Source organism: Molossus molossus, unplaced genomic scaffold (genome assembly GCF_014108415.1).
Source record: "Molossus molossus isolate mMolMol1 unplaced genomic scaffold, mMolMol1.p scaffold_m16_p_6, whole genome shotgun sequence".
Taxonomy (NCBI): domain Eukaryota; kingdom Metazoa; phylum Chordata; class Mammalia; order Chiroptera; family Molossidae; genus Molossus; species Molossus molossus.
This window is the reverse complement of record NW_023425399.1, coordinates 26837519-26852414: the sequence shown is the minus strand read 5'-3', so window position 1 is coordinate 26852414 and position 14896 is coordinate 26837519. Positions and strand designations below refer to the sequence as shown.

Sequence of the window (14896 nt, the reverse complement as noted above, 5' to 3'; positions counted from 1 at the left end):
GACCTACAACCAAGATTACTCTATCCTGCAAAGCTATCATTTAGAACCAATATAAAGAGCTTCCAAGATGAGAAAAAAACTAAAGGAATTCATCATCACCAAACCAGTATTACATGAAATGTTCAAGGATCTCCTTTAATAAGAAGTCAAGAAAAAGATGAAAAAGATGAACAATAAATATCTATCAAAAATTGAATTTAGAAAACAAATGAACAAGCAGAACAGAAACAGACTCATAGATACAGAGAACATTTTGATGGTTTTCAGATGGGAGGTGAAAAAGGTGAAAGGATTAAGAAGTACAAATTGGGCCCAGCTGTTTGAGCGTCAGCTGGTGGACCAAAGGGTTTCATGTTTGATTCCTGGTCAAGGGCACCTATCTGGGTTGTAGGTTTCATCCCTGGCCCTGATTGGGGTCATGCAAGAGTCAACCAATCAATGTCTCTCTCCCACATCAATGTTTCTCTTTCTCTCCCTCCCTTTCACTTTATCTAAAAAAAATCAATAGAAAAGTATCCTCGCCCTGGCCAGTTTGGCTCAGCGGTTAGAGCGTCGGCCTGTGGTCCGGAGAGACCCGGGTTCGGTTCCCGCTAAGGGCACGTACTTCGGTTGCAGTTTGTCCCCGGCTCTGGTTGGTCATGCGGGTGGCAGCCACTCGATGTGTCCCTTCACGTCGATGTTTCTCTCTCTCTCTCCCTTCCTCTCTCTCCCTCCCACTCTATCTGTACAAAAAATGGAAAAATATCCTGGGGTGAGGATAAAAAAAAAAAAAAAAAAAAGAAAAGTATCCTCAAGTGAGGATTAAAAATAAATACATTTTATTTAAATTAAAAAAAAAGAAGTAAAAATTGATATTTACAGAATAGTCATGGGGATGTAAACTGTAGCATAGAGAATACTATAGTTAATAGTGTTCTAATAAGTATGTATGGTATTAGGTGGGTATGAGATTTATCAGGTTGATCACTTAGTAAGTTATATAATGTCTAATCACTGGAGTGTATACCTGGAACTAATATGATATTGTATGACGACTGTAATTGAAAAAAAATATATTAAAAATTTTTTTTTGATATTGGGTAGCAGAAACTTCAGTTGAGCCTAGAGTTAACAATTTAAAATCAACTTTTGAGCCCTGGCTGGTTTAGCTTAGTGGTTAGAGCATCGGCCCTTAGACCAATGAGTTGTGGGTTCGATTCCAGTCAAGGGCACATACCTCAGTTGCGATTCATCCCTGGTCCTGATTGGGGTCGTGCAGGAGGCAACCACTTGATGTGTCTCTCTCACATCGATGTTTCTCTCTCTCTCTCTATTTTTCTCTCTCCCTTCCACTTTATCTGAACAAAAATGGAAACATATCCTCGGGTGAGGATTAAAATAAATAAATAATAAAAAATAAAATCAACTTTTGATTTGAACTCTAAATTGAATTCAACTCTAAATTGAAATCAAGTAGTATTTTTACACCAATTCGCATCCCACAGTAACTTTGTTTAAAGTGTATATATGTAACATATATGTGTATATGACACATACTTTTAGTGAAGTTGTTTGAATGAATCTGTGATTATTTTATATAACAATAAAAATGAAATAAATAAAATAAAAAGTAAGAGCTAAGTTAATGGGCTCTGGCCTTGCAGCTCAGTTGGTTAGAGCCTCATCCTAATATGCTGAGGGTGCAGGTTCAATCCCTAGTCAGGGCACATACAAGAATCAACCAATGAATGCATAAATAAGTGGAACAACAAAGTGATATTTTTCTTTCTCTCTCTCAAAATCAGTTTATAACAAGATAATGAAAAATAAAGTAAGGCACTTGGAGGCCATCACTGTCCTTTTTTAAAACAGCTTTATTAGAGTATAATTTATATACCATAAAATTTATGTATTTTATGTGTACAATTCAGTGATTTTTAGTAAATCTGCAGATTTGTGCAACCATCACCACAGTTTAATTTTAGAACATTTTTATCAACCCAGAAAGTTCTATTGTATTCACTTGCAGTCAATCTCCATTCCCACTCCTAGCCCTGTGCAAACCACTAATCTACTTTCTGCCTTTATAGATTTGTTTTTTCTGGGTATTTCATGTAAATGGACCATATACCAGGTGGCCTTTTATATCTGGCTTTTTTCACTTAGCATGTTTTTTGAGGTTCATCCACATGGTAGCATGTATCAATAGTTTGCTACCATCTCTTAAAACAACATATTTTAATGGTCTGGTATTTTGAGATCAGATGCAGCTTCATAATTCTGACTTTCTAAAGTGCCACTTTTAAATGACTAAATGCAGCCTTGCCAGTGTGGCTTAGTGGTTGAGCACCGACCCATGCACCAAGAGGTCACTGGTTTGATTCCCGGTCAGGGCACATGCTCATGTTGTGGGCCCAATCCCCAGTGAGGGGCATGCAGGAGGCCGCCAGTCAATGTTCTCTCATCGATGTTTCTCTCTCTTTCTCCCTTTCCCTTCCTCCCTCTCTAAAATCAATAAAGAAGCCCTGGCCAGTTTGGCTCAGCGGTTAGAGCGTCGGCCTGCGGTCCGGAGAGACCCGGGTTCGGTTCCCGCTAAGGGCACGTACTTCGGTTGCAGTTTGTCCCCGGCCCTGGTTGGTCGTGTGGGTGGCAACCACTCGATGTGTCCCTTCACGTCGATGTTTCTCTCCCTCTCTCCTTCCCACTCTATCTGTACAAAAAATGGGAAAATATCCTCGGGTGAGGATAAAAAAAATAAAATAAAATAAAATAAAATCAATAAAGAAAGAAAAAAAAACAATGTAAGTCGAGATATGAGCTGCTCTACACCATTATTTTTTTTAAAAGGGTCTTATTAAAAATAAATAAAAATGACTAAATGTATCATCTTTTCCATTTTCTTCCTAGGATTTGGTGGCTTTTGAACATCAGTGGACCAACTTCTTCGCTAATTTTGACACAGAAATTCCTTTTCTTCTTGAACTTTCTGAATCTCAGGCGGGTGAGGTATGTATGGGAAGAGTCACAGGGAAAGAACAAATTGGCTGATTTTTTGTTGTTTTTAGCTTTATTTAATTTTTTTTCCCAGAACACAACACTTACCAATCCTAATTTGTTTTTTAAACAACTTATTTATTTATTTATTATTTTTTATCCTCACCCAAGGACATTTTTGCATTTATCTTCAGGTAGAGTGGGGCAGGGGGAGAGAGAGAAACATTGATGCAAGAGAGACACAGCGACTGGTTGCCACCCACACGACCCCAATCAGGGCCGGGGAGAAACTGCAACCGAGATAACGTGCCGCTAGCAGGAACCAAACCCAGGACTCTCTGGTCCACAGGCTGACTCTCGAAACTCTGAGCCAAACCGGCCAGGGCCCTAATTTGTTTTTGTTATCATTTCCTTAAGCTTTGTCACATGCTGTAAAGAAATTTTTAACTCCATGCCAATTTCTATATAAAAAGTTGTTTTTTTCTGTGCTTGTCTATAATGATGCTCATTTTTTAGTGTGGTGGTGCCTCTGTCAGCCAGGAGTTCTATTAGACACTAATTAATAAGCCTAAGAATAATTCTTCACCAGTGAGTAGTATACCTTTGTCAGTTTAACCTCCAAATAACACCAAGCTTCCTTTCTTGGCAAACAATAGTGAAGTTACTAGGTTCCTGCTAAGACCTACTCTATGATTAAACTGAGGTATCTAAATTAAGAACCAAGCCACAAGACTGTCCCCAAAACTAGTCAACAGGAAGGAACAGAGGAACGATCTTGAACTTGTGCTTGAACCTATCTTGGGCTTGCACTGCTGGCCCTCAGTTCTCCTGTGCTTTATCCAGTGTGTCCCAGAACAAGCCCTATTCCTGATGTTGGGAACTGGAGTTGATCTTTGTTGTCATGTATTTTACGTTTACATCATGTTGTAACACCCACAGTATATTGCTATTATTTTTGTTTAAATAGTTATCTTTTTAATCTTTTTAAATGTTATTTAAAAGATTTAAATAATTTGAAAATCTTACCTATTTATACATGTAGTTACTCTTCCTGATGCTCTTTGTTCCTTTATGTAGATCCAGGTTTCCATCTGGTATGATTTCCTTCTCCCCGAAGGTTGTCCTTTAATATTTTTTGTGGTGTGAATCTTCTGATGAGTAATTTTTCCAGCTTTTGTATGTCTGAAAAAAAATCTATATTTTACCTTCACTTTTGAAAGATATTTTTGCCATGAATAGAATTCTAGGTTGACAGTTTTTTCTTTTTAGCACCTGAAAGATGTTCACTGTCTTTCTCACTTACATTGTTTCTGATGAGAAATCTTTCATCTTTATCTTTGTTTTTGTGTTATTTTTTAGTATATAACTGATGTATATTTTCCCCCTCTGATAGCTTTTAAGATTTTCTATTTTATTACTGATTTTTGAATAATTTGATTATGATATATCTTGCTGTAATTTTCTCCATTATTTCATGTGCTTGGATCTGTGTGGATTTATAGTTTTCATCAAGTTTGGAAATTTTTGGCCAATTTGTTTTCTGTCCCCCTTTCCTTTAGGGACTCAATCACTTCTGTATTAGGCCATTTGAAGTTGTCCCATCTGTCACTGATGCCCTTTTTCAGTTTTTTAGATTCTTTTTTCTTCTCTCATTACTGGTTCTAAGAGTAAAAGATATTCAAAAAGGTCTAGTCAGTGACATGTCTCTTCTTATCTTACTACCTCATTCTCATTCCTCCCTTCTATTCACTCTTGTTCATTTACTTTACTACCAATTGGGAACAAATCTCTTCAGTTTCTGGTGTATTTGCACAAATGATTATATAATGTGTATTTTCTTATATCCTCTTCTTTCTTTTATTGAAGGGTCTTGAAGGGTAGTATGTGTATGTGTGTGGGTGTGTGTGTATAGTCATTTCCACTTTCCTTTTTTTCACTTAACAATATATCCTGGACCTCTCTTCAGGTTAGTTCACTGAGATCTTCCTCATTCTTTGTTATAACTCATAGTACTCCACTGTGTTGATTTATCTTAATTTATTTAATCAGTCTCTTGTGTATGCATATTTAGGTTGTTTTCCATATTTTGCTCTAGCAGACAGTGCCATAGTAAGTAATTGTGTTTATGTATTTTCATATTGTTGGAGGTTTGTATAACTAGTCATGGGATTGCTGGGTCAAAAGGTAAGTGCATATGTAGTTGTGTTAGATATTGCCAGATTTCCCTTCAGAAGGGTTGTACCAATTTAAATGCCCACCAGCAATATATGCAAGCGCCTGTTCCACCACAGTCTCACCAATAGAATATGTTGTTATACTTTTAATTTTGACAGTCTCATAGATGAGAAATGGTGTCTTGGTATTATTTTATTTTATATTTTTACTTTGTATTAATTTGAGAGAGAGAGAGAAACACTGCTTTGTTGTTCCACTCATTTATGCATTCATTGGTTGTTTCTTTGTATGTGCCCTGATCAGGGTTCAAACCCTCAACCTTGGCGTATTGGGATGATGCTCTAACCATCTGAGCTATCCAGCCAGGGCATCTTGGTATTATTTTAACAAATTATAGAAATGATCCCTGAAAGTATAGTCTTGCTATTATTTTAATTTGCATTTTGTTTGAAGACCATTTTATATTTTATTTTCATGTCTTTTTCCCATTTTAACATTTGTACAATATAATTAACTGAACTATAGAGCATAGGTTTTAGGTCTTTTGTCCCTTTGTTTTAAAGAGTTCTTTATATGTTCAGGCTGATAACTTTTGTCTCTGGCATATATTTCAGATATTTCCTCAGTGTTCAGGGTTGCTTTTCTTTTTCTTTTTTTTTTGGTCATGCACACTTTTTTTTTTTTTTTATCCTCACTCAAGGACATTTTTGCATTTATCTTCAGATAGAACAGGAGGGAGAGAGGGAGGAAGAGAGAGAAGAGAAACGTTGATGTGAGAGAGATACATCGTCTGGCTGCACCCACACGACCCCAAGGGGGCCAGGGACAAACTGCAACTGAGGTACATGCCCTTAGAGGGAAACAAACCAGGGACTCTCTGGTCTGTGGGCCGACGCTCTATAACTGCTGAGCAAAACCAGCCAGGGCCACACTTTTTTTTTTAATAGAGGGCAAGAGAGGGAGAGAGGGAGAAACTTCGATGTGAAAGTGACACATTGACTGGTTGCCTCCCACACAACCCAACCAGGGCGGGGGATCGAATTGCGACCAAGGTATGTGCCCTTGACCGGAATCGACCTGCAACTTCCTGGCCCATGGGCCAATATGCTCTAACCTCAGAGGCAAACCTGCCAGGGCAGTCATGCACACTTTATTATTATTATTTTTTTTTAATCATCACCCGAGGATATTTTTCCATTTATGTATCTTCAAAGAGAGTGGAAGGGAGGGAGGGAGAGAGAAACATCTCCTTAAGAGAGAGACATTGACTGGCTGCCTCCCACACAACTCCAGCCAGGGCCAGGGATGAACTGCAACCAAGGTACATGCCCTTGATCAGAATTGAACCGGTGACTCATTGGTCTGCAGGCCAAAGCTCTAACTGCTGAGCCAAACTGGCCAGGGCCATACTTTTTTTATCTTTATGTAAATGTATTAATATTTCTGTATATTGCCTCTGGGTTTTGAATCATTGTATAGGTAAAGACTTTAATCTAAGTTTAAAGAGGAATTCGCCTTTTTGGTATTTGTATAGTTTAATTTTTAATATTTAGATCTCTAATTCATTTGGGATATTTCTGTGTGTGTATGATGTGACATATAGATCTAATTTTATCTTTTTTCCCAAATGCCTACTCAGTTAGAATCCCAGTCATTAAGTTCACTAGGTCTGTGACCTGGGACAACTTAATTAACTTTTGTGACTTTGCCAACTTATCTGTAGAGAGGAGATACGGTTAGAATCAATTGTATAGGTTGTTATTAGGATTATTTGAGATAATACATTTAAATACCCATCACAGTTCACATAGTAAACCCTTAGTAAGATTTAGTTCTTATTATTTTAATATATAAAGAAGTTTACAGATTAGTACAACAAATACCAAAACTCCAGTTGATAAACATCCAGAGAATGTAAATAATAGTAAATTACCAAAGGAAAATCCAGATGTCCATTGAACATATCTGAAATATTCTACTTCATTAAAAATCAGAGGGATGTAAAATAAAATAACAGTGAGGTACCATTTTTCATTTATCAACTTGGCAAATATATTTTAAGTGGACATTTAAGTGCTTATGGCGATGCTCTGATATAGACATAATCATGTATTGTAAGTGGAACTGTACATTGATAAAGCTTTTTGGAAAAACAATTTGGCAATATAGTTCTGCTTTTTTACTCTGTAATTTTATATCCAGATCTACTTTAAGGAAATAATCAGAACTGAAGATAAAATTTCTGGAAAGTTTATTACGGTATTATTTATTCTATGAGTTAGCAGCAATGTAAATTTCCAAGAATACAGAAATATTTAATAACTTTGGTATAATTATATGTAATATGGATGTACCATAGAAAAAACATTTGAAGAAAATGTACCAGAATGTTAATAGTTTTTAGAGACTGTAGGTGGTTTTTATTGTATTCTAAAATAAACATATTAGTTATATAACTGAGGGAGGAGCCCGGCTGGTGTGGCTCAGTGGTTGAGTGTCGACCCATGCACCAAGAGGTGCAGGTTTGATTTCCGGTCAGGGCATGTGCCTGGGTTGTGGGCCAAATCCCCAGTGCAGGGCAGCCAGTCAATGGTCTCTCTCATCAATGTTTCTGTCTCTCCCTCTCACTTTTATCTCTCTCTAAAAATCAATAAAAATAATAAATTTTATAAAAATAAATGAGGGAAGAAAACCAATAGATGTTAAAGAGATTAAAATTTTGAGCCCTTTTTACATAGATCCTGCATATCAATTTTTGATTGGTGTTAAGCCTAGCACTATGCACAGCAAAGCTGAGAAGTACTTCTGTGATTTCCTGGGAAACATCTGTCAGTGTACTTCTAAGTTCCTTGAATTCTGCCTCATTGCCCAGTTTAAATTAGTTCATTCAAATTAATGTGTATTTATTTATTGAAAATGTAGGGAAAAAATTTTAATAGAAGAAGAAATTCCTACATGGTTAGTAACTTGGACCATAGATGGTGGTGGTTTCAATTTCCTTTCGGAAGTTAAAAACTATAAACTTTGACAATTTTTTTCTTTAACTTTTTTCTTTCCTTTTTCTTTTGCAGCCTTTGTCTTTTTTCCCTTTGCTTTTTTTCTTTTGCTACCTGTCCCCAAAATTTATGTTGCTATCCACCACGTATGTCCTTCCATATTCTTACAATAATCTACAAACATACATCCCTCTCCACCCCCCAGCACATACTATATGTGTGTATATATATTCATACATACATACATGAGAGGTTTTGTAAAATTATGATCCTAATATATACAATGTTGGATTCTTTTTTAGCCATTCAGAAGTTATTTCAGTCATGGAATGATCTCCAGCCATATAACTGAAAACAGGTAAGGTTCTTGGGGAAGAAAGGTGAATGGTAATAGAGAAAATGGGGTTGACAGAGGAGGGTGGAGGTGGGGGAGCATCTAAGTGTAGAAGCTGAAATCAGAAAAATATGAGTTGACTTTAGTCATTACAGGGTAAGAAATCCATGTTCTATAAGACTGTTTCACTGCTTTTGTATTTTTAAAAATACAGTTTTATAGTAAACTAGCTTTTAAAACATTGTAGCTTGCCGAAATCTAAAGAATTTTTTATTCCATGCTCAGCCCAGGAAAGCTAAAGGAAGAAGAGTGCTCAAGGGGTGGGCAGGGATCAACAGTGGTTCATGGGGAATAAGAGGGATAATCCAGTCTTTAAAGTCCAGCCCCAGGAGGACGTGGGAGCTGTGAGGGTACATATGCATTTGTTTTCTTTGACGTGTTTTCATCAGCACCTCTCGTCATGATAATCAGGAGAGCCCAGCAGGGGATAGTTCTTCTGGTGGATAAATGAGAGTAGACCATTCCTCTCTTTTCTTCCCCAATTCCAATCCAATCTGACAGCAAGACAGATTACCCTGGCTGGGATTCAGTCATCTTTTTCGTCCCAAAGTGTCACTTAGCTTGAATTAAGCTTTAGAAAAAAAATCAGTCCTGTTTACTTTTAAGAGCCCCTGTTTGTCTAAAGCTTAAGGAAGTATTTTTAGGAGTAATGAAAAGAAATGCAAAGAGTTTTCCACATGATACATCCTAAAAGCAATGTAAGGAAATGAGAGAAGATAAAGGAAATTTTCAATCTGATTTAGCTGCTATGACAAAAATACCATAAACTGGGCGCGCGCGCGCGCACACACACACACACACACACACACAGGTATTTCTCACAGTTCTGGAGGCTAGGAAGTCCAAGATCATGATGCTGAAAGATTCAGTGTCTGGTGAGGTCCCACTTCCTCATAAATGGCTGTTATTTCTCTGTACCTTCACATGACAGAAGGGGCTAGTGATCCTTCTGGAACATCTTTTATAAAAGCCTCTTTTATAATCCCATTAATGAGGAGTTCATTCTTATGGCCTAATCACATCCCAAAGGTCCTACCTCCTAATACCATTACTTTGGGGGTGAGAATTTTAACATGTGAGGTGACAAACATTTGGTTCATAGCAGAACTATATTTTTAAAATATCCTTATCATTGAATATTTCTTGAGAACATATTCTTGATGACAAAAAGCAAGAGATACATGGTTAAAAAATAAATCAGACATGGTCCTGCCCTCATGGAGTATATAGTGTGGGCGAGAAATAAGACATTAATCAGGCTCCTCACAAAGGAATATATAATTACAAACTCTGATTGGTGCCATGAAGGGAAAAAAAACATGGTACTGTAAAGACCATAACTGGAGAGTGGGACTTCCTTTTGGGGGAAATCTGAATGATGAGTAAAGACAGTCGAGAGAAGGGAGAAAAGGAGTCGTCCTGAGATGAGAACTTCAGGAACATGAGAGGAAATGAGTTTGGTGGAGTGTGGGAGTTGGGGGACAGTGGAATTATGTAGACCTAAAGAAATTGGCCAGGTCAGACCATGCAAATCCTTGTTGGCCATGTGCAAGATTTCAGCCTTTTTTCTGAAAACAGTATAAAGGCTTTAAAGGCTTTGCATGTTTAAAAGATCCTCTCTGCAATGTGGAAAGTAGAGTATAGGAGGGCGAGAGTAGAAGCAGGGAAACTACATAAAAGCATTGCAGTTGTCCAAGGAAGAAGTGATGGCAGCATGGACCAGGCTTGTGGCATGTAGATGGAGGGAAATGGAAATAGTGATTTGTGTTGTTGATGGGATTTAGAAGTGAAGGAGCAGGAGAAGTCAAGGAGGCCTCCCAGGTCTGGTTCAGTCCCTGGATGGATGATGATGCCATTTATTTACTGTAAGAACTGGAAAGGGTGGATCATGAGAGAATAGAAAGCAGACAGCTGAAGGTAAAACTCTTAGGAATATGCGGAGGCTAGGGAGAGGAGGAGGAGGACTGATGAGGGAGACCGAGAAGCAACAGCTTTTGCAGGGGGAGGATGTCAGGTGCCTCTGAGAGACCAAGGAAGGACGGATTAGTAACTGTCCATTGAGTTTGCTATGTGCTGCATGAAAGTCATTTGGTGACTTTTGCGAGAGCAATTTGAGTGAATTGACTGAGGGGTGCTGATGGAAATGGGCTGAGAAATGAGCAAAAATTGAAAACAAAAAAGACAAGTCTAGCCAGGAGAGGAGGGAAGAAAGTAACAGGTGCAGGGGCAGGTAGGTGTGGTGGTGAGCACACTTGCAACCCTACTGTCCTCCTTCCCTCCTGAAAGTTACTCAGAAATTGCTAATGGCTCTATTGTAGTCTGTCTACAGTCTGAATATTACAACTGCCATCATTCTCTAAAATTTATATTTCTATTAAAATGCTATTTTATAAAACTGGGATTTTGCTCCATCATTGCAAACTTATGGAACTTTGTCATCAAGAAGTAGGACAAGCCCGGCTTGGGTTTAGTTATTTCCCTAAATGGCTAATTCGAATGAGTCAGTAGGAGGAGGCCAAGACACCTGGCATCCCTTCCCAACCATCAAGGAGCATTAGGTGGATGATACTGACCACTTTGCTTAGACTGCGGGACACCACTTAGCAAAGCCCAAGAACTCACTCACTGGAATGTTGCCCTCGCCAGGAATCTCTTTTCTAATCACATGTCTTTAATTTGCCACTCTAGCCCTAATAGACAGCCATTTGTTCTCTTTGGTAATCACTCCACGCGAGAAAACCTGAATGCTGGCAGCTTTAACTTCCCCTCTGAAGGGCACCTGGTACGCAACACTGGTCCCAGTGGGAGCTTTGCCAAACACATGGTGAGTGGCTTGACTGCCTGGTACTTAATTGGTTTCGTTATCAAATAGGGAGGAGTGGAGCTGGATAAAAGGCACCTTTCCCAGTTAGTGTGTTGATTTAACCCTGAATGTGAAATAGTTTTGAAGTGAAAAGAAGCGATTAGAAACTATTTTTATATAAGTACTAGGTATTATTTGAAAGCATTGTATTTAATTGTTAAATATTTGAAGGAAAATATTTTAAAAATACTTTCACAAACCAAACTCTTTAAGTTGTAAGAATAGTATCGTCAATAGAAAAAAAAAATTTAATTTACTTGAAAATAGACAGTCATTTCAAACCTAAGTTTATGTCTTGACTGTTACATTTTCGGGCATAAACCTTGAGGATTGCTGTCCTTTTACTGAGGGTGCCAGGCAGCAGATATTTGCATTTCATGGTATATTGTCTGCTACCTTCTTTTAAGGGAAACATTAGACTGAAATGTGGGACTCTAATGATTATAAGTCTGTGCTCTTGTAATGAAATTTTAAGTATTTTCAGAATGTTTCTGACAATCAATAAAGCTGAGTAGACACTATTATTTTTCAATTTAGATTTGGAGAACATGAGACCCAGTTCTCTCTGAACTGAGATTCCAGATATGTCTCCAAGCCAGTAGGGGATATAGGGCTACATGAATGGATGTGCTGTCAGGATCTTGCTGCTTTGTAAAGGGAGGGCACAGACTTTGTAAGGAGGAGTTTTTATGGAAACCCAAAGACAGCAGGGGAGATAAATATGACACTAGAGGAACTTGAAGCGCCTGGCAGCTGCAGCTACAGAAAACATTAAACACAACTTGACTCACTGTCAAATCAACATAAAACCTTACATTAAAGCCCTCGCCCGTTTGGCTTAGCAGTTAGAGCATCAGCCCGTGGACCAGAGAGTCCTGGGTTTGGTTCCTGCTAAGGGCACTTACCTCGGTTGCGGTTTATCTCCAGCCCCAGTTGGGGTCGTATGGGTGGCAACCAGTCGATGTCTCTCTCACGTTGATGTTTCTCTCTCTCTTCCTCCATGCCTCCCTCCCTCTCTATCTGAAGATAAATGCAAAAAAAACAAACAAACCTTCCATTAAAGCCTGTTTACCTCAGTTTCTGTTTCCTGATACACCATGTCTGGCTTTCAACAAAAAATTACTAAGCATGCAAAAAGGCAAGAAAAAACACAGTCTGAAGAGAGACTGCAACCATCAGAACCAGACTCAGATATGACTTTTTAAAATTACTGATTTGAGAGAGAAACATTGATTTGTTGTTCCACTCATGCACGCATTCATTGGTTGATCTTTGTATGTGCCCTGACGGGAGATTAGACCTGCCACCTTGGGGTATTGGGATGATGCGCTAACCAACTGAGCTATCCGTCCAGGGATCATATTTTGGAATTATGATTAATATGTTAAGAATTCTAGTGGAAAAAGTAGACAACATGTAAGGACAGATGGATAATGGAAATAGAGAGATAGGAACGCTAAGAAAGAATCAAAGGAAATGCTAGAAATCAAAAACTACAGAAATGCTTTTGATGGGCTCATCAGGAGACTGGCAATTATATATATCAGAATAAGTCCTTATTTCAAATCTGTAACTTAGAATCACAATATTTGTAGTATTACAGAAAAAATGTCATGTATTTTGTTATGAATTCCTTAAACAAATGGAGTAAAATAGAAGGAATAAATATTTGTGTCACATTTAGTTAGTTTTTATATATTGTGTTAATTTCCTCTAGTTCTGTGGTAGCATTTGTTGTTGTTAATCTCATCTGAGGATATTTTTCTGTTGATTTTCAGATAGAGTAGAAGGAAGGGACGGAGAGAGAGAAAGAGAGAAAAACATCGATGAGACAGAGACACATCGATTGGTTGCTTCCCACACAACCCTGACTGGGGCTGGGGATCGAATCTACTACCCAGGTTCATGCACTTGACTGGGAATCGAGCCCAAGACCCTTCAGTCCACGTGCCGATGCTCTAACCGCTGAGCAAAACTGGCCACGGCTGTGGTAGCATTTTTGTGTTTTGTATTTGCTTTCCTAGGAACCCTGATGAGATAGATGTTGGATTTTCTAAAGCGAAAAGGATATTATTCCATCTCTATAAATGAACAACTGAACAGGGAAGAAGAATAAGAATTTTAAAATCCAGAGAACTTACTATTTTCTCTTCTGCAAAACCTACATACAGAGGTGAAATGCAAATGAACGTGGGGACCTGGGTGGCACCTGCCTTTTCTGAATTTGTAGTTGCCCCCAATATGTGCCTTTCATGTTGGCCAAGGTCCTCATTGTGAAAGTTCTGGGCTGAATATTAATGGCAATCAAAACCCAAGCACATTTCTCTTTTTTTCCTTCTAAGTTGTGAATTCATTAGCATCATGGGCTGATGGAGTACCCAATAGCCACCTCACAATATAGCCAAAGGTAAAAATAAACACACACACAAATTACCTTTAGAAAAACAATTATTAAAGGTTATCTTTTCCCCTAGGCCTTTAAAAGTGAATAAATCAACTGTTAGTCAAATAAAATTGAACTCCACTAACCAACACACTTTTTGTTTCTCTAGTTGATCATACCTAAGTCCCTGCTCCTTTTTTATTTTCACTTTTTTCTAACATCTAGGTAGTACAGTGTGTCTCACCAAAAGGACCCCTTGCTTGTTCAAGAACATACTTTTTTGGAGCTACTCACATTCCTTACTTGGGTAAGTCCCTGTAAATCGTCTTCTCATCACTTTAATGCATAGTTCCTCCCGTGAACTATAAGTGGACTCATGAATTACTATTCTGCTCAGAAGCTCATGATGCCCAATTTGTAAGCCTCCAAACTCCCTCTCTGATTGCAAATGGAGTGTTGGTGTGCTTAACACATTTCTCACAGAATGTGTTCAGGAGGAAAAACTATTGGCTCAACATATCAGATCTAACTATGTGTAAGACCATGTGCTCAGTGTCAGAGGGAAGGCAAAAATGAATATGTCCTAGTGGGAGGAAACAGGAGGTGTGGGCTGTATTGGGAGTTTGGATGACTCAGCCAGATGCCCACCCAACTCTTTTTGTGAGGAAAGTGAAGTAAGGCCACCTCGGAAGGGTACCCAGAAACTGGGAACATCCACAGGAGCAAGCGCTCCATGCTGTTTGGCCATCCAAAAAGGCTGACTAGGGCCGCCCATCTTGTTGAGGTAGCCAGAAGCTGCAGACAGCCAAAAACACATTGAAAAGAATCTCTAGAATGAATGAGTATCTCATCATTGCTCCACAGTACATCAGAAACCAGATTTTCTCCTGAATGTTGTTATGTCAGCCAGGAAACTAAAAGAAACATGATTTGGGGTGGATAATTAAGGAAATTAAGAGACAGAACTAAGCTTGCTTACTTATATTTTCTGGTTTAAAAAAATAAAAAATAAAAAGTAAAAACATCCCAGAGCCTAAGGTTCTGTGTATTCTCTGGGATTTAGTGGTGATGCTGAATGGGTTGTCAAAGTCAATATCAGGGGTGAAGATCCA

The 14896-nt window shown here is 38.3% G+C and overlaps 1 protein-coding gene across 1 annotated transcript in view; it reads left to right on the top strand.

The window, feature by feature from the left end:
* CUNH20orf194 (chromosome unknown C20orf194 homolog) overlaps positions 1-14896 on the top strand; it is a 121456-nt gene that overhangs the window by 29390 nt on the left and 77170 nt on the right. The window contains exons 7-10 of the mRNA XM_036245658.1: positions 2887-2985; positions 8447-8502; positions 11227-11362; positions 14010-14091. Of these exons, the coding sequence (XP_036101551.1) occupies positions 2887-2985; positions 8447-8502; positions 11227-11362; positions 14010-14091 (373 nt within the window). The remainder of the gene's footprint in view (positions 1-2886; positions 2986-8446; positions 8503-11226; positions 11363-14009; positions 14092-14896) is intronic.